Source organism: Cucurbita moschata, unplaced genomic scaffold (assembly GCF_002738365.1).
Source record: "Cucurbita moschata cultivar Rifu unplaced genomic scaffold, Cmos_1.0 Cmo_Scf00009, whole genome shotgun sequence".
NCBI classification, from domain to species: Eukaryota; Viridiplantae; Streptophyta; class Magnoliopsida; order Cucurbitales; family Cucurbitaceae; genus Cucurbita; species Cucurbita moschata.
The window spans coordinates 4,416,160-4,439,593 of NW_019268525.1; the positions used below are offsets into that span (position 1 = coordinate 4,416,160).

General features: G+C 33.8%; 5 protein-coding genes, 2 long non-coding RNA genes and 1 other non-coding gene across 10 annotated transcripts; 5 read left to right on the forward strand and 3 right to left on the reverse strand.

Annotated features, from left to right (window-relative positions):
• Positions 1–80: 80 nt before the first annotated feature.
• On the reverse strand, positions 81–2,897 carry LOC111447668. Its single transcript, XR_002711308.1, has 4 exons — positions 2,797–2,897; positions 2,234–2,397; positions 562–624; positions 81–379 (listed from the first exon to the last, which is right to left on the reverse strand). It is a non-coding gene; the product is annotated as an uncharacterized LOC111447668 (long non-coding RNA).
• A 1,980-nt stretch (positions 2,898–4,877) lies between these two features.
• TRNAY-GUA lies at positions 4,878–4,971 on the forward strand. Its single transcript has 2 exons — positions 4,878–4,914; positions 4,936–4,971. It is a non-coding gene; the product is annotated as a tRNA-Tyr (tRNA).
• A 181-nt stretch (positions 4,972–5,152) lies between these two features.
• LOC111446935 (dolichol-phosphate mannose synthase subunit 3-like) lies at positions 5,153–7,407 on the forward strand. Of its 2 annotated transcripts, XM_023085866.1 has the most exons (5): positions 5,153–5,342; positions 5,528–5,699; positions 6,478–6,610; positions 6,707–6,814; positions 7,035–7,407. In XM_023085866.1, exons 2-5 carry the CDS (start codon positions 5,638–5,640, stop codon positions 7,092–7,094), a joined length of 363 nt encoding a protein of 120 aa, XP_022941634.1. In that variant the 5' UTR covers positions 5,153–5,342; positions 5,528–5,637; the 3' UTR covers positions 7,095–7,407. The 2 variants fall into 2 exon arrangements, with proteins under 2 accessions (XP_022941634.1, XP_022941635.1); XM_023085867.1 differs by lacking the exon at positions 5,528–5,699.
• Positions 7,408–8,183: 776 nt separating this feature from the next.
• LOC111447775 (chaperone protein dnaJ A6, chloroplastic) lies at positions 8,184–12,368 on the forward strand. 2 transcript variants are annotated; one of them, XM_023087108.1, is made up of 8 exons: positions 8,184–8,378; positions 9,187–9,349; positions 9,748–9,880; positions 10,032–10,089; positions 10,738–10,780; positions 10,970–11,018; positions 11,112–11,192; positions 11,279–12,368. In XM_023087108.1, exons 2-8 carry the CDS (start codon positions 9,237–9,239, stop codon positions 12,119–12,121), a joined length of 1,320 nt encoding a protein of 439 aa, XP_022942876.1. In that variant the 5' UTR covers positions 8,184–8,378; positions 9,187–9,236; the 3' UTR covers positions 12,122–12,368. The 2 variants fall into 2 exon arrangements, with proteins under 2 accessions (XP_022942876.1, XP_022942875.1); XM_023087107.1 differs by having other exon boundaries at positions 8,186–8,378; positions 9,736–9,880.
• A 667-nt stretch (positions 12,369–13,035) lies between these two features.
• Positions 13,036–13,841, forward strand: LOC111448049. Its single transcript, XM_023087499.1, has one exon. The coding sequence runs from the start codon at positions 13,114–13,116 to the stop codon at positions 13,633–13,635; it is 522 nt and encodes a 173-aa protein (XP_022943267.1). The 5' UTR covers positions 13,036–13,113; the 3' UTR covers positions 13,636–13,841.
• Positions 13,842–13,884: 43 nt separating this feature from the next.
• LOC111448048 (BTB/POZ domain-containing protein DOT3-like) lies at positions 13,885–17,663 on the reverse strand. Its single transcript, XM_023087498.1, has 6 exons — positions 17,226–17,663; positions 17,038–17,107; positions 15,974–16,866; positions 15,616–15,874; positions 15,372–15,500; positions 13,885–14,602 (listed from the first exon to the last, which is right to left on the reverse strand). Exons 1-6 carry the CDS (start codon positions 17,363–17,365, stop codon positions 14,240–14,242), a joined length of 1,854 nt encoding a protein of 617 aa, XP_022943266.1. The 5' UTR covers positions 17,366–17,663; the 3' UTR covers positions 13,885–14,239.
• Positions 14,544–17,340, forward strand: LOC111448050. The gene is made up of 3 exons (XR_002711355.1): positions 14,544–14,625; positions 15,355–15,519; positions 17,054–17,340. It is a non-coding gene; the product is annotated as an uncharacterized LOC111448050 (long non-coding RNA).
• A 1,210-nt stretch (positions 17,664–18,873) lies between the features above and the next one.
• LOC111446909 lies at positions 18,874–22,633 on the reverse strand. Its single transcript, XM_023085833.1, has 7 exons — positions 22,505–22,633; positions 22,188–22,275; positions 22,049–22,101; positions 20,850–21,143; positions 20,517–20,622; positions 19,815–19,923; positions 18,874–19,216 (listed from the first exon to the last, which is right to left on the reverse strand). The coding sequence occupies exons 1-7, from the start codon at positions 22,523–22,525 to the stop codon at positions 19,138–19,140; spliced, it is 750 nt and encodes a 249-aa protein (XP_022941601.1). The 5' UTR covers positions 22,526–22,633; the 3' UTR covers positions 18,874–19,137.
• Positions 22,634–23,434: the final 801 nt, after the last annotated feature.

Genomic DNA, 23,434 nt, shown 5'->3' on the forward strand with positions numbered 1-23,434 from the left:
TGCACCTTTTTAGGTCAATTGGGCTCACTTAGGAATATCACCACTTGTCTTTTTTTTTTTTTTTTTATGTATCCCTTGGTTGTTATTTTGCTTGATTGGAGCACCTTTTTAGGTCAATTGGGTTCCTCTTGAGATGGAGTGTTCCTCTTCGTCTTTCACTTGATCTCAATGAAAGCTTTAATTAAAAATAAAATAAAGAACATTCCTAACTACCTAAAACAGTCATAAAACAGAAAATGTAATTTAATTCCTTTCTCATGAACTCCTTTCAACTTTAACCTTCATTCTAGTTTAGTATTAGTTTAGTATTGAAAGTAGCAACCAGAGTTGGATTCCTTGACATCAAACTTTATTATCTCTATCAGTCCTCCATTACCATCTGAATTTTCACAACATAGTTATGAATCAAAATCTTCTCCATAACAAAGGAAATATGAGCAATAATATCAAACCAATGAGATATGGGATAATTTGAAACCATTAAAAGTGAACATTAACCATTTTTGTTAAAGTTTGACGAGTAAATAAAATGATAAGAGTTTTGTAAAAGCAATGGTTTACCTTAGTGGGTTGTGTGACGCATCCCTAATTGTTTACAATGAACTTTACATGAATCGGACCATTCTGCATGATATTTTCAAGGAAAAAAACAGTTATGCATTGATCTTCAATTCAAAGAAGTCATTAAGTTGAACAAAGAAAGTACCTTCGATTTCAACAAATTGATGGTCAGATATAATATTTAGAGAATATATTATAATAATTAGCTATGGAATATATCTTATATATTCGTAATCAGTTCATATTCTTAACTTCATTATTAACTTCCTGATTTGATTAATAGTATATTTTATTTTATTCTTAATATTTAATTAGTTTATATTTTCCTAGTTAGTAGCTTGTATTCTATTTAAATGTTATGAATATCCATCATAATACCCACCTTTGATCCCATGTATCCTATTTAAATGTTATGAATATCCATTAAAATACCCACCTTATTTAAATGTTATGAATATCCATCAAAATACCCACCTTTGATCCCATGTATCCTATTTAAATGTTATGAATATCCATTAAAATACCCACATTCGATCCCAATTCTATTTCTCATTTTTAATGGCTTACTGATTGAGTTAGAGTTTGGCTTACCAAACCCTAGCAAATTTTGATATTTAAGAATCCCAAGATCGGTGTTCTGATACCATGTTAATAATGAGAAATAGAATTGTAATTGAAGGTGTGTATTCTCATTGATATTCATAATGTTTCAATAGAATCCAAGCTACCAACTAATACCTCCCGATAAGGAAATATAAATTAATTAAATATTGAGAATAAAATAAAATATACTACTAATCAAATCATAAATAAAGAATATTAACTGATAAACAATATCTAAGATATATTCTATAACTAATTAGAATAATATATAAATCATAAATAAAGAATATTAACTGATAAACAATATCTAAGATATATTCTATAACTAATTAGAATAATATATTTTCCAAATATTATATCTCAACACTTAGGCTCAAATCAGTCTCAAAATTTGATTCAGACACTAATATATCTCTCGTATAGTTCATCGTCATGACCTAGAGGAATGTTTATAAGAACAAATTCAGAACTAGAAACTCATTCTCAAAAACTCCAATGATTGAAAAACAAAATGAAATCTAACAAATTTCATCCCTCATAAAATATGACTAGTTTGAAAATCTCAACAGTATTTTTTCCAGAAGGTAAGTGTGTGCACAAATACATATAACAACAAGATACCCTCAGCCTCAGCCTCAAATGTGTTGGCTAGCTTCGAAACTGCCACTCAACTCAACTATGAGGGCCTTACGACTAATTAGTGCAGAAATTGAAGTAAAAGTGGAGAAGAGTACATCTTCCTTGATCTTTTAGATGAATCTAAATGCAAAGCTGTGCATGTTCAGAAAATGGAATACTATTGTAAGAAACTTGGGCATACTAGCATTCAGAGACAAACAAATACTGAAAACTATAACATCACAAAATAGAACTTGCAGTCAAATGCTGACATAATCCCTGCTCCAACAAATAGAGGTGACATCTAAAGCAGCTAAAGCTACAATTCACATCTTCACAGCCAACAAATAATAATAAATAATAAATAATAAATAAACTTATAAACAACAATTACTTCCTACGACCCCAAAAACTTGAATTCAATTTCATAGCCTTGGGCTTGGAATCATACCAGTATTCTTAGCAGATGCGAAAATCCCACCGGCCTCAATGACAGGACCAACTGATTTTCTTTCTCCTGAGCAATCACTCCATCATGAGCAACTGCTTTGTTCTTCCCCTCTCTGTTATCGGAACCAATCTCAATGATATAAGAGTTCGTCGTCCTCCTCTCTTCTGCCAACATATAAATTTGAATATCAGGTTTGTCCCCGGATCCCCGCACAGAGAAGAGATAGAAGACGACAGGGAATGAAACGAAGAGTTCAAAGATAATAATCGCGTTACCATGGGAACAATGAACCTACTAAAATCACCCTAATCCTCCGTAATCAAAACCACGAAAAATACAAAAGGTATCGAAAATAGGCAAAAAAAAAAAAAAAAAAAAAAAAAAAGAGAACGATCCTTCGATTAACCTCTGAAGTTCTCCAGTGAAACCCTAAATCGGAACGAAGTTCTCCAATAAACCCCTAAATCCAAATAGCCAATGTGCCCTTAAAATTTCAAACCCTGAACATAGTAGTCAAGTCCAAACAACCCACACAATTAACGGCTGAAATCAAGTTACATTACCTCTTTTTTTCATCGCCGGGACGAGGCAAAAATGCCGTTGATGGAGCGCTCTGATTCTAGTGCGAGAATGTGCTGAAGAACAGAGGGAGACTGCGGGAGAGAGATATATATAATCCGTGTGAAATAGGCGGGGGGCTGAGACAGCTGGCGTCCGAATAAGCGATGGGGGGTAACGGCTATGAAGACCGTTTGACCTTGACCGTGGGTAACCGTCGACGATCGAACGGCTGTGGAATTTAATCGATTTATGTTTTCTTTTTTCCTTCTTTAGTTCAATTGATTATTTGATTTCATTTCTTCCGTAGTTTTAGGGATTTTTCAGATTTTATTTTGACAATATTTTGTTTTAATTTAAAAAAGGAAACAAATCATGTACACCAAACTTTGTAATTTGGTTATAAGCTTTAATATCTCTTTCATAAAATTATTAGTTTATTCGCAAACAAATTATTAAAAGAGTCATCGATAAAAAATAAAATAAAATAAAATAAAATACCTTTTTTTCCACTTGATAATTTTGATCTTGGTTTATAAAATTTCCACACATATTTTCCAATACAAATTTACAAAAATATATTAAGTTGTGGTTAAATAGTGATTGGAAAACAAACTTTTAGAGTAAATGAATTAAAACAAAATTCTTGAAGGACTGAAATAGACTGCATTCACCAACATTTTAAATAAACCAATACTTAGAGAGACAAGTAATATTTAAACTAAAAATTATAATAAAACAAAGAAAAAAAAAGGTTTAGAAAATTAAGAATTTATAATATTTAACCGAATTTAATAGATAAATTGTATAGTTAAATCATTTTAGGTAATATATGTAGATTAAATGGTAACATATATGGTTGTATGTATTTTATTCTCTTAAAATTTATATACTTTTTACTCATATATTAAAAATTAAAAATGATGTAAATAAATTTTACACATTTTGATAGGAACAATTTAATAACCCACCTCTAATTGAGAGATTCCAAAATAGTCATCCTTAGGTCGTGGGTTCAAATCCGGAGGTCGAACGTGATTGTTTATGTATTTTTTAGAGATATATGCTTTAAATATTTTAAAATTTTTACTTAAAAATGATGTAAATAAACTTTGCACATTTTGATAGTAACAATCCAATAGTTGACTTTAGCTTAGATGGTAGAGCTGAGGAGTGTAGTTAGAAGATTCCAAGATAGCCATCTTGGCTTAAGTCCGTTGGTTCGAATCCAATAGTCGAGGTCGCTGATATGAATTTGGCGTGTTGAACTTGATTATATTATGTATTTTTAAGAGAGATATATATGCTTTAAATATTTTAAAATTTGTACTTAAAAATGATGTAAATAAACTTTGAACATTCTGATAGTAATAATTCAATAGCCGACCTTAGCTTAGATGGTAGAGCGGAGGACTGTAGTTGGAAGATTCCAAGATAGCCATCCTTAGGTTGCTGGTTCAAATCCGACAAGTCAAATTTGATTATTTATGTATTTTTAAGAGAGATATATATGCACTAAATATTTTAAAATTCGTACTCATATATTAAAAAAATATTTAAATAAACTTTATACATTTTGATTATACATTTTGATAGTAACAATTCAATAGCTGATCTTAGCTCAGATGGTAGAGCAGAGGATTGTAGTTGGAGGATTCCAAGATAGTCATCCTTAAGTCGTCGAATCCGGCAGGTCAGACTTGATTATCTATGTATTTCTTAAGAGAGATATATATGCTTTAAGTATTTTAAAAATTATGTAAATAAACTTTGCACATTTTGATAGTAATAATTGAATAGCCGACCTTAGCTCAGATGGTAGAGCGGAGGACTGTAGTTGGAGGATTCCAAAATAGCCATCTTTAGGTCGCCAGTTCGAATTCGGCAGGTCGGACTTGATTATCTATGTATTTCTTAAGAGAGATATATAAACTTTAAGAGTATTTTAAAATTTGTACTTAAAAATTAGGTAAATAAACTTTGCACAATTCGATAGTAACAATTGAATAGCCGACCTTAGCTCAAATAAGTATTTTAAAAATTACGTAAATAAAATTTGCACATTTTGATAGTAATAATTCAATAGCCGACCTTAGCTCAGATGGTAGAGCGGAGGACTGTAGTTGGAAGATTCCAAGATAGCCATCCTTAGGTCGCTGGTTCAAATCCGGCAGGTCGGACTTGATTAACTATCTATTTCTTAATAGAGATACATAAACTTTAAATATTTTTAAAATTTGTACTAGAAAATTATTATGTAAATAAACTTTGCGGATTGTAGTTGGCTGCTCAGTGTTAAATAATTATATGCTTTAAATATATCTTAAAACATATACTTTCAATATCAGGGGGTATATATGCGTTTCAGGTAGTGGCTTCATCCTCTCCCAGTCCTCACGATTTCCCATATTGCTAGGGTTTTATTTTTCGCCTTCTTTTCATCTCTCCCTAAATTTTGCCCTTTCTCACGCTAAGCTCCCCTTTCTCTCTAACCTTCTTCCAGTCGCTTACTGGTTGCCGGCCGACGATCTTCACTCGATCTGTTCTTTGGGTAAGTTTTCCTCCTTTATTAATCTCTTATTCTTTCACTTGATTTTCGTGTTTGACTGAAATACGTGTAGATCATAAAGAAAATAATCATGAAATAAGGAATGGGTGATTGGTGGTTTGGTGCTACCACGCACGTCGAGTGTTATTTTCATTTAAAATGCTCATTTGGTTTACGTTTCTTTTTAGTTTAACAATTCGCCGAACTGTCAAATGATGTTGGGAATTTGCGCAAGGGCTTTGAGTTCATATAGATGTTACTGTGAGCTGTGAAATAATCTTTTATAAAATCCCCTCTGATGACAGTGGAAGCATATTTTGAAATATGCGTCGACCAGCAAGAAAATTATCATGAAATAAGGTATAGTTGATTGGTGTTTGGTGTTACCAGGCATCAAAACTCTCAATGTGCTTACTCTTTTTTGGTTAATAATTCACGGAACTGCCAAATGATGTTGGGAAATTGCGCAAGGGCTTTGAGTTCATGTAACGTATTACTCTGAGCAGTGAAATAATCTTTTATGAAATCCCCTCTGATGGCAGTAGAAGTTGTTTTGAAATTTAATATGTTCTGTACTAGTTGATTTTGTCTTTAAGTGTGTCTTTGAGTTCAAGCCACATGATTGCTTCATTTTTGTGGTAAACTATCGATTATACAATGGAGATGAGGGCGCGAGGTTTGAATATGAGTATCACTTTGACATAAAAGACATCAGAGCTACCATGCATGTCTTTTTCTTTGATGAAGTATCTAACATTATGTTGCTTTATGTTTTTACTGCCATATAACTTATGCCAACTTGTTTTTTCCAAAAAAAAAAAAAAAAAAAAAAAAAAAAAAAAAAAAAAAAAAAAAAAGAAAAGAAAAGAAAAAGAAAAAAAAGAAGGCTACAAGCTTCCGATAAGCTCATTTGATCATAACATTCTTATATACCATATTAGGGACTAATTGCGTGTCTCGTGTTTGAATTGTGTTTTATAATGATTTAGCCTTATGAATCACAACTTAAGTTGTGGAGACATATTTAGCCATATAGAGTGCATGTATGAAAGTTGGCTGCTCAGTGTCTGATCCAGTTAGTTAATAATAACGTCTATTTTGGGAGATGTAATTGGTTCATTACTTGTTTGAGTTTTAGATTTTGGCATTACTTTTCTCACCACCAATCAATGAAGCATATAGTCAAGATTTTGACATTATTGATGGCCATATCAGCGTTGTGGATTGGCCTCTTGCAAACATCTATATTACCACATGGCCATGCATGGCTGGTGAGTTAACAGTCATTATGCTCTCAAATCCTTCATATTTATTGTCATCATTTTACTCTCGATAGGATGCTTACTGTACATGTCTTATCACACCAGCTACCCATCTATTTTATTGTCTCTCTGGGATGCTATGGTCTATTGATGGTTGGTGTCGGTCTAATGACATTTCCAACTTGTCCTAGAGAAGGACTGTTGCTACAACAGGTATTTCCCCCTCTTATTCTCACTCTGCACTTTTATATCATACTAGAGTAACTTAGTGAATAAGGCACCAATTACCATCTCAATGGTTCAATCCCGCACCCTGCATTGTTGAACTAAATAAGAAGGCTCTCTCTCTTTCTCTGGAATTTTCTTCGAATTTCCATATCTATCAGACTGGAAGATACGTACAAACATCTCATCCTGAGTTCCTTTTGTGTAGGACATTGATGAAGCCAAAGAACACCTTAAGCAAAAAGGGATTGACATAAATTCTAATTGACAGACTTCACCATCCTCTGCCTTCTCTCCTGTTGATCAGATCTCTATTTGTTTGATCAGGGCGAAGAACACTAAACCCATTTCAAAGCGCATTTTTTTATTGGATTCTTTAAGAAAGGTAATGATTGTGGATTCATGTATAGAACGAAGTTGTTTCTTTGATAATTTTGTCAGTTGGTAACATAATCTTTCAGTTTTTGACAGAGCTAGCAACTCTCTCTCTTATATATGTTTCCATTTCTTTATACTACAATGTATATTCAGATGACTTTGTGATTGATGTTAATGACCTCAAGTTTGATTGTTTTGAGCTCCCTCCCTCTTTAGCACTTTTGTATGGTCTACAGGAGAACACGTTTGGATGGAGTAAAGACGGGTGGACAAAACATTCAATCTAAAAAATGTGTTCTCTTTTCTCATGTTGTAGTTTTTTAATTTTTTATTTATATAGTTTATCTAATAGTTTGACCGATTACACTACTTTTTAAAAAATGGGCAAAAACGTACTTAAAATTATTTAAATTAAAAAAAATACAACTTGTAAATATAAGTTACTTAAGAAGTATTTTGTGTCTTATATTTGAGGTACTGGCTTGTAAAAATAAAGCCTTTGGAGTTTTTATTGTATTGAAACTTTCTTAAATTAAATAATAATAATAAAAAAAAAGTCACCAAGGACAAATACGTTTTTATAATTTTTATTTAATAAAATATACTCTTTTCTTTCTTTTTTTTTTTTTTCTAATTTAAGCGGTTCATATATATTTTAATAGTCATGATACGTATGCTTACAAAAAATACATTTTTTGAATATAATTTCTAAGCAAAGTGGATTGTTGTCAGTTATATATATTATCCTCGCAATTAAATTTACTGGAAAAAAAAAGCTGTATTTATTGCAAGATAAATTCCAAAAGGGGAAACAAAAAGAATCCAAGCCAAGCTTGATCAGGCCGTTAGACGCTTCAATCCAACGGTCCACATTTGCCTCCCATTCAGAAAATATACGGTCCAAGTTGTAACTGAGCTGATTAAACCAATTTGATGGAAAAGCTGTGGAAAATAAAGGTTAAAAAAATACAAAAAAGGAAAGGAAAAAGAAATGTCGACAATTCTCCTCTTATTACTCCAGAAGTCTTAACCTCATCCCTCTTCGCCTGCAACCGTAGAGGCCGCTCTCTGCCTCTTCTGCCCCACGACACTTTTCTCTTGACTCTATACATTTCAGAGAGCCGCACCACTCAGATTCCAAGTAGATTCCGAGCAGAAGCGTTGCACTAAACAGGTTTTTCCTCCATTAATTTCCACCCTCATGCCCTAACTTCTTTTTTCATACCAATTCTCCAACAACGCCTTATTCGATTGATTCATGAATTAGCTTCTTGTAGCTTGTTTTCTTCAATTCTAACCTGTTTTTTCTTCCGTGTTTTTGTTTTTGTTTTTGCTCTTTTTATGCTAATCGGTATTGTTTTTGTCTCTGTTCATGTGTTTTCATTTCCTAGGAAAAACCTTATGAGATATTAGTTTAGCGTTTTTGCGTAGCGTTTCTAGGCCGGCTCTGAATTTTTGTTCGGTTGGAATAATTTCTGTGTTTGAAGTCAGTATGGATGATTTTTCGTTTCGTTCCTCGGAATCTGGAGGATTGGCTTGCATTAACATGACCGATGTAAGATTGTTTTTTCGTGGAGAGGGGAAAGAAATGAATGTCTCTATGAGCGTACGAATGCATATAAAAGGAAGACAATGTGATGCTGCGAATGAAAGAAAGTTTTGTCTCGAGTATTGGCTTTTATAAGGATTGACGATGAGAAGTTTCTTCACTACTTTCAAATATGCGTGATTGCGTCCAGTTTTGGAGTTTATTTTTTTCGTACACTACTTGTGCGTTATCTGAGACTGTACGATAGTAGTTGCTTCAAGAGTTGTTTTCCATTTGAGATTTTCCTTAAATCGTGTAATTTTATTGGAACTTGTTATGAATATCAAAATGTCTGTTGGTATAGCAAATTGTTTTTTGCGCTGGTTTAATGTTCGGGTTATGTGAAATCTCTGTGTTAAGTGGAAGAACTCATGTTTACGTTGTTAAATTGCAGAATCCAATCAAGAGTACGTAGCTTTTTGTTTAACTTATACATTGCTCATCATGGTTTCGATGGCCATTGTACCTTGTGGAAGTACATCAATTGCTCAATGGGGCATTCCTCCTCAGTGCATGCTAAGACCTTCAACAAATAAGATATCCCCAATCCAATATGGGTAAGTTTTCCATGCTTTCTCTCCTTTTTTTTGTTTTCAATTTCCATTCGTAGCTATTCTATAAATCACTTGAGAGGTTTCTCAGTGTGCCTATTTCTTCTTCCTAGCAGATTGCTAGTAAATTTGAAATGAGACAGCCATTTTGGTTAGATTCTACCAAAAAAAAAAAAAAAAAAAAAGGTCTTATGTGATGGAGTTGCTTAACTGGTCTACTTGGTTTCTGATGTCTCAAGTCTTACACTGTGTTATTTGAGCAGTGAACTGGATTCATATTTGTAGATTTAGGATTTGTGAAACTGTTTCGGAAATAAACAATATAATTGGTTTAAAAACAACCACATAATTTGAGTAAAAATGCACAAGATTAATTTATTTTTTGACATTAGTGTCACAAGCAGGGTCAGCAACATAGCAGCAGTAAGCTCAAGCTTCTTCTCTAGGGGTTCCTTGAGTGTTCTATTTGACACAAGATCATCCTCACAAACTTCACATCGACGGAGGGGCGGGTTGCTTGTCGTTAGAGCAGATAGTGTGCGTAAAATTGTTTCTCCCTCCCCCACCCCCCAAAAAAAAGAAAAAAAAAAAAAAAANCCCCCCCCCCCAAAAAAAAAAAAAAAAAAAAAAAAAGAGAGATTTTGTTCTGCATTTATTTTCAAAATAACGCTTGTTTATTAATTTGCAGGATTATTACTCTGTCCTTGGGGTGTCCAAAAACGCCAGTAAATCTGAAATTAAAAGTGGTATTTACCTTTTACTCGGATGTTCAACAATTTTTTTGGTTTTGATGTTTGATATTTGAAGGAAACAATTACCAAGGATTACTAAACGATTGAGAAGCTTAGTTCCCTCACAATCCCTCGTGCTAACAAATTGACCTCACACTCCAACTAATAACTGATGTGGTCTTAATAATCACCCTATCATAATTTTTATCATGTTCTACACTAGGGATCATGGCTATCTGTATTCTACTCGAGGAATCTACACAATACATATTGTCTCTCATTGAACAAAGCCTCGCATGCATTTGTATTTGTGACAATGAGAGAAAAAAAAAGTTTTGCTTAGATTATGTTAGGGTGAAAGGATAAGGTTCTTCCAAATAATAACTAATTTTTTTAGGAAGAACGAATGCCACCTATTAAAAAGAATAGTTAATGTATTCAAACCGTGGAAGGTGCTATATTGGTGCTTAAGCCCATTAGAAGCAAATGATAGGCGATTATGTTCTTGGTGGACCAAGACATTCTAGACGTGAGTCTGAAGCTGACTTTTTCTAACGTATATTTTGATTTGTTATCTATTGCATTTACTTAAGTAATGCTCCTAGATTTTCTCATCCTTTATATATTATCTTATCACAATTGGCGTGGTTTTGTGTTCTTCAGCTTATCGGAAGCTTGCTAGGAGTTACCATCCGGATGTGAACAAGTAAGTCGACTGATTTTATGGATGAAAAGACTATGCAACAGTACTGATTATAATAGACATGACAAGATCCACTTTAGTCTTGTTAGTCCAATCTTAGTTCTTAGTTATTCTTTATTTTCTTATTCGGCAGTGGGTTCAGTGTATTTGTATAATATGTATTTTATGACCAGTTCTTTCCTGCTCTATCAGAGAGGCTGGGGCTGAACAAAAATTCAAGGAAATTAGTAATGCTTATGAAGTAAGAGTCTTATAGCTCATGTTTGTTTTTACATTTAAAAATTTAGAATTGTGACCTATGATAACTAATATACCAGCAATTTACTTGTTCCAGGTCTTGTCCGATGATGAAAAACGCTCACTCTATGATAGATATGGAGAGGCTGGCCTTAAAGGTTCTGGTATGGGCATGGGGGTAAGTAATTCTCTAATGGTAATATGAAAAATATGTTTATGAAATTTCCTTTGCCCTGAGTCCTGTGTTTGTCTACGCTTCTTCAGGATTTCAGCAATCCTTTTGATCTCTTCGAGTCCTTATTCGAGGGCATGGGTGGTATGGGCATGGGAGGCAGAGGTTCGAGGAGTAGTGCAGTTGATGGACAAGATGAGTATTACAATCTTGTGTTGGACTTCAAGGAAGCTGTTTTTGGTGTCGAAAAGGAGATCGAGATTAGCAGACTGGAGAGCTGTGGAACTTGTGAAGGATCTGGCGCTAAACCTGGAACAACACCAACTAAATGTAGCACATGTGGTGGTCAAGGGCAGGTCATCTCGTCTGCAAGGACTCCTCTAGGAGTCTTCCAGCAGGTAATGACTTGCTCTTCATGTGGTGGTGCTGGGGAAATATCCACGCCTTGCAACACATGTTCTGGGGATGGGCGAGTACGGAGAACAAAGCGGATAAGTTTAAAAGTTCCAGCAGGGGTTGATGCTGGTAGCCGTCTAAGAGTTAGAAATGAAGGGAATGCAGGAAGGCGAGGTGGATCTCCAGGGGATCTCTTCGTTATTATTGAAGTTGCACCCGACCCCGTGCTTAAACGTGAGGATACGAATATCTTGTACAGTTGCAAAGTGTCGTACATAGATGCCATATTGGGCACTACCATTAAGGTTCCAACAGTAGATGGGATGGTTGATTTGAAAATCCCTGCTGGGACACAGCCAAATACAACACTTGTGATGTCGAAGAAAGGAGTTCCGCTCCTAAATAAGAGGAATATGAGGGGAGATCAATTAGTTCGCGTGCAGGTTGAAATCCCGAAGAAGCTGAGCAGCGACGAGCGGAAGTTGATCGAGGAACTCTCAGATTTGAGCAAAGGCAAAGCTGTAAGCAGTCGAAGATAGCTTCCACTCCAAAGCCAGGTCAGGAATTACTTTCCCCTTCATTTTCTTCCTGCACCTTTCGCTCATTCCAACGATTCATACGTCTTACGTTGTAGTGTAGTAGGTCATTCAATGTTACTTCAATTTTTTCAACAATATCGTCAATCATAGGAACGAAATGTAAATCAAAGATAACTCTTTGATCATGAATGTTTGAATACAGACATGTTATGGTTTATTGATTGATTTATATTTCTCATTCTGTCAATGTCACGATGTATTCCATATTATAAAGAATGAAAAACTTAACATGGTTGATCATTGAGGTGAATTGCGTAGAGTGAGAAATAAAATTGCATATCAAATTTTTTAATGAAATTTATCATTATTGTATTTTTTTTTAATTTAAATCTTGCTTGAAGTTCAATAAATATTATAAACCTCTCTCGGATGTTATTATATTATATTTTAGTATAAATTTTTACCCATATATTTATCACAATTTTCTTTTCAAAAACATCCCTAAATTTATAATTTTATGTGGAAAATATTTACCTTCTTCTTTGCTATTATTAAGATAGGGGTTATAATTACAGTTTAGTGTTCGTATTTTGAAAGATTAATATTTTGATATTTAAAATTCACTCAATAAAATTTACTAGGCTTCAATTTAATATACACTTACATCAAATAATTTTTAAACCTCACTATCCATATATTAAATAATTTTTAAAAATAACAATGGAAATCCAAAAAATATATATATATATTTTAAATTTTAGGGATTAAACCTAAAATAATTAAATTCGAACTTTTTCCTTTTTCTTTTTTCTCTCTCCAATAAATATGTACACTGCCGAAATGTAATGGGCTTTAATGGGCTTCAATGATCGGGGCTCCAGCCCGGTTCTTTACCGGACGCAGTACAAAGCTTTCGTTTCCATTTCCCAGAGGTTCGCACTTTTGGAGAGTTCGGTTTCGATTCTTCTGAATAAGCTAAGAAAGCCAAGAACATGGTAAGCAGACTCGGAAGAAGAGTTGTTCACTTCGCAAATCTTCCAATCAAACTTCTTATGCCAACTTCCTTCACCAACATCACTGAAATTGCTCTCAAAACCATTCCTTCTGCTTCCAAAATCGAAATCAAGCGCGTTCTCGAGAGCCTCTACGGCTTTGAGGTCGATAAAGTTCGAACTCTCAACATGGATGGTAAGAAGAAGAAGCGCGGAGGGCTTTTGATTGCAAAGCCTGATTACAAGAAGGCCTATGTTACTCTCAGGAATCCCTTGTCAATTTCTCCGGACGTCTACCCCATCCGGATTATAGAGGAGGACAAGAGGAATATGAATAAACAGTCTAAGTCCAGCATTGTTGAAGAGGGAGAGGCCAAGCGGCATTGGCTGCATGAAAAGGAAGCAGTGGGACTCAAAACTTACAAGGGTTTTGCTGATAGAGGCCGCCGACGAATTGGCGGCGCTGAAGCTGTTGAACCATCAACTAAGTTTCCTTGGAGTAGCATGAGGTCCGGTAGGTAGTTTGAAGAAATGTATACCAATTACTTCGTAATTGGGATTTGTTTTGGATTTTTTGTTTCTTCTAAACGAAATGGAGCCTAATGATAAGTGTTTGATTTTCTAATTATGAAATGAATTCTTGTTGGCTCTCTTATGGGACGTATTGCTGGAGGACGTTCTGTATTGTCGCTTAAATCAATAAAGAAGTTAGAGTTGTGTTTGTACTATTCCCACGTATTATGTAGATTCTACTTGCATAATTCCAGAATGCGTTCTGGGTTCTTCATCAAATATTTGAGCAATGTTGTGGTTATAATGAGTTTACACATTCCACCACATGCTGTATGAAAAGCTGAATGCGTAGTAGTAATTTTTCTGATAAATTTCGTTCTCGCTGCAGAGGGTACTAGTGGCTATTGTTATCTGTCTACCTTATAACTTTTCAATATAACGAATCCAATTTCTATCATTTTTCTTGTTCTTGGTGAAAGGATATTCTCATGAGAAAGAAAAATTAAAGAAAGGATACATTGTCTGCATTCTGCACGGTGAACAATATTAAAAACGTGGAATAGCAACTTCTTTGAATTATTTAGCTTTTAGAGGATTCTCTTATTCCAAGGCTTCAGGTCATTGATAATCTATCTCTTAAGCTCACTCGAGAACTAAGCCTGCTGGATCTACGCTGGGCAGGTTCATCTCCATCAACTCTTGTTTGGAAAGAATTCTTTATCTTCTTCCAACCAAATACCCAACCTGCTACATTTTTCTGCTTGTTGCTTAGTTTTTCATACTCTTGTTGCAGCTCCGAGTAGTCACGTTGCAACCCTGCCATCTGTGTCTTCACGCTCTGAAGTTCTTCCTTGAGGTTTTTAATCTCTCTGTCTGTTGATAAAGGGTTTCCATCCTCAACTGAATTATCACTACTGGGTGCTTTCTCCTTCTCTTGCATGGCTGACCTCATCTTCACTTGCTCTGAAAACAGAACCTGCATATTCACTCAGAAGTATTGTGAGTACCACTTAGAACTCTAAACTATTGACTGGCTACTTGTATGTCCGAATTTCTTAGAGCTGAGACTCCAATTATTGACTGAGATGGACCTATTCTGTTTGTTTTACTGTGTCGTTTGATTGTTGTTTATTGTATAAATTTGGTCTTTGACGCTGGCCTATTGACTACTGCCGCCATTGAATATATATAAACGAAAAGATATAGAAATCTGATATTGTAGTCTTCTTATATCTCTCTAATTTTCGGGTTCTGACTGCCAATTGTATTAGTATTACAATGGAACATAAATAGGTATTTCTAGTAGTGTTATGAAAGAGAGAATGCATGGAGGATCATTAATAATAATGTATGAGGAGTTGGGAATGGGGCTCAGTGAAGATGGTTTTTGTTGATGATCATAAATTAAACCTTGTTTGAAGATCTGGTATGCAGTATATTGTATTTCTGACAAAGCTTTTGTCTTTGTCGAGAAATAAGGGCAGTTGGTTCTTATAAGCTATATTTCTTTTTGTCTACCATTCGAGATCCTATGGGCAACCTTTATGTTCTGGTTTTTGAATCTGTTGAAGGTTTGAGTTCAAGTTCAAGTAGCAACTAATTCTTCAGCCATATGTATATGTTATGCGATTATAACTTCACACTTTCTTATCTTTCTTTGCTCTTTTAATTAAATTCTATAATGTAGATTTGTTGCTGGGATTTTAACTAGATTGTACTAATTTATAGGGCTTATATAGTGTCACCTGAACTATAGTTCTTAGAGGCAGTCGATCATTTTGTGCAGCATGCACACCCGCATCAAGCGAAAGTTTCTCACAATTCATGATTTTGCAGAGCCTTCTCCGATCATGCTCAGATAATAAAGGACGGGTCTGCAGAGGAGAATAGTCTGTAAGTCTCTAAAGTGAAATTTCTTCTATCCTTCCAAGCTGATATAAATTGCTTCAAATGACAAAATGACTAAGAACACGATAATCAATATGCAACCTTGAGGTAGGTGTCAATGGCTCTGTATAATCCATCATGACAACGCCTTGCATTTTCTGACAATGATTTGGCTAATGTTTGAAACTTGGTGATGGAGAAGTTTGGATCTCTCGCAAGTTCAGCTAAGTAATTGTCTATGAGTTTACACACATTAGAGTTCCCATTTCTATGTTGCTGCTGTTGCTGTTCAAACAGTGAGTAATATTCTAGGAGCCTTTGCACTACTTCTATGTCATGCATAGTGCGTTCTTCTTGTGCACTGAGGAGCAATTCATGGATGAAAAAACAAGTTAGTGAATTTGATTAGCGTTGGAGACTTCTAATTGGTATGTGCTGAGCTTCTAACAACAATACTTACTTTGGCAAGTTTCCATGTTCATTATTTGTTTGATTAGGAATTAGAATATCAATCACATTCGCATCCTCCAACACCATTCCTATTCTTTTCTCTAGTTCCGAAATCAAAGCTGCTGATGCACAACACACCCTTGCCATCTTTAGCATCTGCAATAAGAACTTGCACGAAACTGCTTCTCTTTGAGGAGGTAGTATGCTTAGTAAGCTTTCAATAATAGCTTTATGTTCCTCGTTGTATCCGATTCCGAGTTCATCTTTCCTACCACTCACAATACTTACTTGCAGGACATTTTTGTCCTGTGTATATTTTCCTAGTCCTGGTTCCATTCCAATGCCTGGCACCCACTTCCTTGCATAGTGCTCAATACTTTGACCTATAATCTCTGGCTTTATACCCTTGGCCCTTACTGCAGTTATAATTCTTGTGAAGTAGTCTATCCGAAGTGTTGTTAAATCATTTAACCACCACCCATCTTCACAGTCTGAATCTCCTGTTATGTTCTCTCTAGAGAGTTTCCGGGCTATTGAGTCACAGCACCGTCTCACAATTTGAAGATTCTCAGCCCATGGAGAGAGACTCTGACAAGTTCTGAGAACAGTTAGTGATTCTTTCCATGATGGAAGGACTACAAATGTGAGGAAGGACTCCGTCTTGTAGATTAGATTTTCATCTTCAAATTCTTCTGTCATCTCCAAAAACTCTGATGCACATCTTAATGACGCTACATTGCTCGAGTTCAGGTCTACTGGGAAACCATAACAGTATTTGATAACCATTTCAAATGTTTCTGATCCACCTGGGAAGTTTTCAAGCTTTAGGTCGTAACCCTGAGTGGAGGTTGAGGATTGAAGTTCCATTCGGCCTATGTAGCCACATTTCGAAATCAATGTGTACTGTTTCAAGAAAGCTCTTTCATCTTCATTTATTATTGAGCAACTAGAAATTAGAATGAGCTAATACATTTTAGTTTTAGGCGAGGAAGCAATTTGAGAAATAGAAAAGGATGTCTGCTACTTTTGCTGCATTTCATTGTAGTTTGAGCTTACTTGGATATAGTTAATTACCTTGTGAACATTGAAGGTGATGTCTTGAACTTGAACTATCAAATCTGTTGGGAACTGAGTGGTAATAAACCTGCAAAGGGGGAAACCAGAGAAAAGATTGTATTCAAAACACTAAATGGACAGTATTCAGAGAGAAGGCCCTATTCCATTCCATGAATCAAGATTCTAAAATGAACTCAAGGTTCTACCATGCTTGATCTTTCCTGTTGATGCAATCTTCTCCGGTGATAAATTGGTCTGGAATCACTATCCTCTGGTCGTGAACCTGCTCGGCTCCGTCCAAATTAGTGTCGGGATTTTGTATTCCAGTAAGAGACTTCAAGTTCATGGTTGCTTTCTGTCTCTCTGACTAGCTGTATCTCCTGTTTTGATCTCTGTTTCTCTCTTTCTCTGATGGATTTCATGTGTGATTTGAAACTGGGGTCAGCTCAAAAGGGAAAATAAATGCAAGAGAAGCAAGTATGTGGCTGCGGTGGGAGCGTTCGTTAAAAGAGGGTCCATGGAAATGCTCAATCATTTATTGTATCATTATCAGGGACTGTGGTGGGAGATTGATATTATGAGGGAGATGAGGAATGTTGGTAATGATATGACCATACTTATTTCATCTACGTCTACAATGACTCAACCAATGGATGTATGATGTCCGATGTACATTATTATTGTAAGCCAAATGCCGCCTTCTTGTCTGGGCAGCTACTGCCATCACCATGTCTTTGAAGTCTTTCTTTTTCATTCGTTTTGTTTTGTCTCAACACTGACAAATGTATTTTTTTTCTTTATCCTTTTTTTTTTCTTAAACAATTTTGATCCTAATTTGTTCTATTTTAGCCCTTTTCAAAATGTTCAGATTTAGCTCTCGTATTTTAATAAATTGTGAAATTAGTCTCTATTGCTTGTGTTGTAGTCAACTTTTCTAGCATGATTCATATTCTCAAATCAATTTTTTTTCTCCAAATTGTTTTCATATTAAAAAAAAAAAAAAAATCTTTATTTTTTATAACCATTTAGTTTATTATTATTATTATTTTAATTTTTCTTTTGTATTTGAAAGTTAAGCCTATAAATAGTGCCAATGTTATATATGTAAATATATTTTAAAATTCAAGCCAAATTTTGAAAGGTAAGTCTGACTATTTTATTTTTTTATTTTGTTTTTTTTTTTTCCGAAAATGGTACTTATTTTCTCATAAATTCTCTATGAGTTTGGTCGTTATTAAAAAAAAAACATAATTCTTAGTCAACTTTCAAAATACAAAAATAACTTGACCTCTTAATACATATTAAAAGTAAACAAAACAAGAAAACTCATAAATGGAAGTAATATTTATTAACTCATAAATGGAAGTAATATTTATTAACTCATAAATGGAAGTAATATTTATTGACCTTATTTTTAAATACCTAAAATAAAAGATCAAATATTTATCAAAGAAACTACAAGTTTAAATTTGTAATTTGTAATTTAATTCATTAAGAAAAACAGGTGTCCACTGGAATGCCACTTCTAACTGCATTCTAATAAGGTCTCAAAAAAAAAAAGAAAAAAAAAAAGAGAGTAATAATAGAGGTGACATTCTAATAAGGAAGTGAATGTATAAATGCTCATATTTTAGTAAAAACGTATCTGGTAGTAGATATCCCTATGAAACAACACCTTCAGATACGGTAATGATTGAAAAGAAAGATCAAACTACATCTTTTTGGTTCACTTAGTTTCAATTTAATTGAAGTTCTGGTTGAAACATACCTGATATTATGTAATTTCAATACTAAAACAATAACAATACTTGGCGGCTGCACCATTAATATCTATATCTATACAAGAATAAAAATACTTGCCAACAAATTTCTGAATTTTCATAATTTTTCATTAACATCAGTACTTTTACCAACATTCCTATCATCCCAATGCCACAACACATTCACTATTGATCATTTCCTAAGGCAACCCTAAATTGGAATACACTTATGTACAAATAATAACAGTCGCGTGCCTAAAAGTGTGTTCTATGAGGAGATAAACATTAAAAACAAGCTATTTTAAGAGACTAGAAAGGCAAAGGAGAAGAGCGATACAAAACCAGAGACCAAAAACTGTTACATAGCAACAGATCCATCACTCTGCTGCCTTACTCTCAGAGTCAAATATATCAATATCAAGGTTCCCAAGCTTGATCTGTAATTAAACAAAAAAGGAATTAAAACAAATCTGATATTAAAGAATCATTATTTCTAGTGTTACTTTTGGGTTTATTTATTTAAAAAATAGAGCGGCATTAATATCCTATGTATGAAACAGTTTTGGCACTACTAAAACTGGATCCTGTCGTTCTGCCTGGATGAAAGTCATATAAAAAAAAATCATTATTTTCTGGAAAAAAGATAAAGAAAAAGAAAAAGAAAAAAAGGAAAAAAGGAAAATATTCTAAAGTGCTAAAAAACAATTTACAGAACTTATCAAGAGATTTAAGAATATTTAAAAGTACTCTTAAATATTTAAAGGCACTTTCTTCAAAGGGTCAGTAGAGTTAACAGATGGGATGTGTAATAGGAAGCGAAAATTATTTGACGAAGTTATTGAAAGGACATGTTCAAATCATAAAATGCAAAGGATCTACAGCAAATAGCACTACGGTAAAAGCCACTTATGTTCTGAAATTTCCAAAGATGAACTGTATTCTTTTGTAATGGTGTGCAGCTACTTAAAGGCCCAAAATTATACGCAGTATTGGGACTGGGTTTAAATTAAAAAGATTTGAGACTTGGGTACTTACAATACTGAGAAGAGAATAACTATCTTTCTTGAATCAAATGAAGCGGCACGTTTATATTTTCTCCACCTGTTGTTTGGCGTATCATGAACCCTCTCGGTCCCTGATTTTTCTGTTAAATCAAACACAAGAAATAAAAGTTCAAAATTTAGTGGTAAACATTCAAGACATCATCAAGTTTGCCAGCTCTTGCTGCTCTTGCACTGGTGCAATTTCGGTCTCCTTTTTCAATTTTAATATATTGAACAATCATCTGAGCATACTACATTTGGTTACCAAAATAGTTCATAAGTAATAAATCTTAAGTAGGTAACTAAGGTGGCTTGAACTCATCTCCTCTAAGTCATATTATTGTTTACAAGACATTCAGGCAAGCTTCTTATGGTAGTTAGTTTCAAGGGGATAAAATCAAAGTCAGAAGAGACATGTCATCTATTGTTCAATGGATAGGCATAGGTACACCACAAAAGAAGAAAATATAAATCCTGAATATCCATGAGGTGAAGACCTCAAGCAATGGTCCAACCTGTCAAAATATTAAATGTCTTATAAGGTTCTTGAACCTAGGTGTTCCCGAGTTAGGCACTTGTCTCTTAGACAATTGGGATAAGTCATGATGTACAGAAACTAGCCCCAACCACCAAGATAGTTTTTACAAAAAAAACAAAGAAAGTTTTTACCCTGGTGAAGGATAGATAATCATACCTTTGGACGAGAACCTCAGTAACATTAGTCCATGGTCTAACAAATAATGCACAAGTTTCACACCCATTTTAAGGCTGGACTGTCTCTGCAATACCTTCTCTATTCGCTGTAAGAGATGAAAAGTACGTCACAATACAGACGATCACAAGAAAAACCATTTCAGTGTGTAACTATTAACTCATACACGTGTGGCAATATTAAGCTGATTTCTGCCCACACTATTATTAATTTATTTTAGGATCACGAATCCATCTTTGGTCTTACTTTTAGTTCTTTTTTGTTTTTAAGGAGACCCCAACTCTACAACATGTGTAAATAAATGAGTTCACTTACCAATAAAGTATTTTCAGTTTTCAAACTTTCAAAAGTTCCTTCACAAGATTTAGGTGTTTTGAGCTTGTCCTTGTCAATATCAATATTTACTATGCACGAGGAATAAGCATCTCCACCATTCACATGTATGTCAATAACGTTCTGGCAAGTCAAGCTGGCATCTGAAGTTGCCAATGACATCTTACTATTTGTTGGATGGGTAACTTCCAGGAAGCTGAGAAAAGCTAAATGTGGATCACAATCTGGACTGTTGTCGAATTCCTCGGTACTTGAAAAGCCAGAAGAATCACGGGCCTGAACAAATAAAGATTATTTAAAAGAAATTTTCAAGATATATACAGAACCGTTAAAAAAATAAAAATTAGTACAGTGTGAATCTTCAACTGCAGTAAATTTCTTCCCAACAAGAAAAAAAGAAACAAAAAGGCAAAAAGTTACAGAGTCGAGTATTATTTCAAATGCCAAATAGGAAAAAGAGAACGATACAACAAATAAGTAGGATTTGTTACAAAACAAATTTTTTTTCTGAAAAAAAAAAAAAAAAAAAAAAACCTTTATATTGATTAGTTGTAATACAAACAAATTCAATGGAAATAGACTACACGGACAAATACGGGGCGAAGCCAACTATGTTCGAATAGGAGAATAATCTGATTGGTACTAATGGTTATGGGCAAAGGAATACAACAAAAGTAGGAGAATTGCCTGTTAGTTGTAAGGGAATTTTGTGGGTGGGTTGATTTCTTTTTGCTTTTTACAGAATGATAGTTCTTTTTAAGGAAAAAAAAAACTAAGAAAAATATTCAACCATAATTAACTATTGTAAAAGTAACCAACATTGCTTTAGAAAATAAAAGGTAACCAACATGGTAAAATTAAGATAATAATTACATGAAATTAAAGTTAGCTAGTCAGTGATTTGATGTATAATTGACTAATAATCGATTAGCTAAAAATCGAAATGTATTATTTCCTAGTTTCGTTCAGATGAGAAAAAAAAAAAAAAATCATATAGGCTACTATCATAAAATTCTTAAATAAATACATCTGCCTAATTGTATTCTTCTGCATATAGCAATGGTCTCAGCGCCATGTCCAAAAGAAGAAAAAAACTGAGCTCCATCAAGTCATTACCACTAATAGAGAGAAAGAAGACCAAAATATAGTGGAAAATCAATGAACCATAAAATCAAACTTACCAAAGAATCTTGAGAGGGGAACGAAGCCTTCTCAAAGAGACTTGGCAAAATTTCTGAACGGCGATAACAATTATTTATCAGTAACATGCACAACTGGAAGTCTAAAACTGAACAAACAAAATGTAATTAATAAAAATACCTAAAGAACTATGGCGCTCCGCCTCGTCGAATCTAGTAACTTTCGCAAGTTTTTCTTGAACGTGAACTCCATTTGATAGAGTTGCAGCCTGGAAAGAGACGCAAAAGGTAAATGCATTATCAAAAGCGGCGGCTAAATCAAAATGCATACATAGATTACAGACTTACAAGGCCTAAACGAAAACGAATCTCCAGACTCTCATTTCGAATCAAACAAAAGAAATGAGTGAAATACGATCGGAGAAACCAAATTAACGAGCCGTAAACTATAGTGCTAATTGGAACTTGCGACTAAAATCTACGGGAAATACCAATTACCTGACAGTGATTAACAGCCATTGCTGCGAAGGTAGAGATTGAGTCCCCCGCTGTGGCCTCGGCCAATTAAAAGGCCATTGAAAACTCAGATGAACCAGAGAGAAAAGGGCTATAGATATATAGACGTTACATCGGAATCGGGAGTCGGAGCGCTTTTTTTTTTTCATTTTTGTTTTTAATAAAAATGATTAATTCATTTTTCTTTTCATTCTGATTGGCGGATTTGGCAAGACAGCCACTGCTGGCGACGGCGACAACCACGACGGCCCATGCTTTTATTTATTTGACCAAAATGCCCTTTCAGCATTATTTTAACCGAACGGTGCCGTTTTGCTTATAACATTTCTTTTAAACTGTGTGCTAATTATTAAATAATAATTAATGTTTTTTTTTAAAAAAGAAAGCTACAAAATGGTTGGGTTGTCTGATTATTATGGTATTAAAAACTAATAAAACAATATTGAATTCTTTTTAGATTTCCAGGTTGTTTTTGTTTTTTTTTTTCAAATTTATTATTATTGGGTTTGAAAAATATAAGCACATTGTTTAAAATTTGTCTTCGAATTGTAATTAAAAAAAGAAAAAAAAAAAACTCTATTTCTTGTTTTTTTTATTCTTACGAAAATTTTTTTAAAAAAAATGTATACAGAATTTGGATTTTTTTTTTTTTTGTTTTCTATTTCAAAGATTTCCAAAAGTCAAATAAACTGTCTTTTGTTTTTTATTTTTTTATTTTTTAAAAAATTAGATAACAGTCATTACTTCATGCTTTTGACCTATTAAATGCACCATAAATGAAAGAGTTGTAATACCAAAATTAACAAATTATTTGAAATGATATAAAATTTTATTAATAAAAAAAGTTGAGATAAAAAATTATGTTATTAATTGAAATTAAATTAAATTTTCTTAATAAAAAATGGAGTCAAT

Excerpts from the sequence above, each read along its gene's own strand:
- LOC111446909 (XM_023085833.1), bottom strand. The coding sequence starts at position 22,525 with ATGGCTGTTAATCACTGTCAG. Across the intron at positions 21,144-22,048 it reads TCCCCTCTCAAGATTCTTTG|GCCCGTGATTCTTCTGGCTT; the intron begins GTAAGTTTGATT and ends TTATTTGTTCAG. Across the intron at positions 20,623-20,849 it reads AAACTGAAAATACTTTATTG|CGAATAGAGAAGGTATTGCA; the intron begins GTAAGTGAACTC and ends CATCTCTTACAG.
- LOC111448049 (XM_023087499.1), top strand. The coding sequence starts at position 13,114 with ATGGTAAGCAGACTCGGAAGAAGAGTTGTTCACTTCGCAAATCTTCCA.
- LOC111446935 (XM_023085866.1), top strand. The coding sequence starts at position 5,638 with ATGACAGTGGAAGCATATTTTGAAATATGCGTCGACCAGCAAGAAAAT. Across the intron at positions 6,611-6,706 it reads CACATGGCCATGCATGGCTG|CTACCCATCTATTTTATTGT; the intron begins GTGAGTTAACAG and ends TTATCACACCAG. Across the intron at positions 6,815-7,034 it reads AAGGACTGTTGCTACAACAG|GACATTGATGAAGCCAAAGA; the intron begins GTATTTCCCCCT and ends CCTTTTGTGTAG.
- LOC111447775 (XM_023087107.1), top strand. The coding sequence starts at position 9,237 with ATGGTTTCGATGGCCATTGTACCTTGTGGAAGTACATCAATTGCTCAA. Across the intron at positions 9,350-9,735 it reads ATATCCCCAATCCAATATGG|TGTCACAAGCAGGGTCAGCA; the intron begins GTAAGTTTTCCA and ends TTTTGACATTAG. Across the intron at positions 9,881-10,031 it reads TTGTCGTTAGAGCAGATAGT|GATTATTACTCTGTCCTTGG; the intron begins GTGCGTAAAATT and ends ATTAATTTGCAG.
- LOC111448048 (XM_023087498.1), bottom strand. The coding sequence starts at position 17,365 with ATGAACTTGAAGTCTCTTACTGGAATACAAAATCCCGACACTAATTTG. Across the intron at positions 16,867-17,037 it reads TCACCTTCAATGTTCACAAG|TACACATTGATTTCGAAATG; the intron begins GTAATTAACTAT and ends TTCTTGAAACAG. Across the intron at positions 15,875-15,973 it reads GAACATGGAAACTTGCCAAA|TGCACAAGAAGAACGCACTA; the intron begins GTAAGTATTGTT and ends ATTGCTCCTCAG.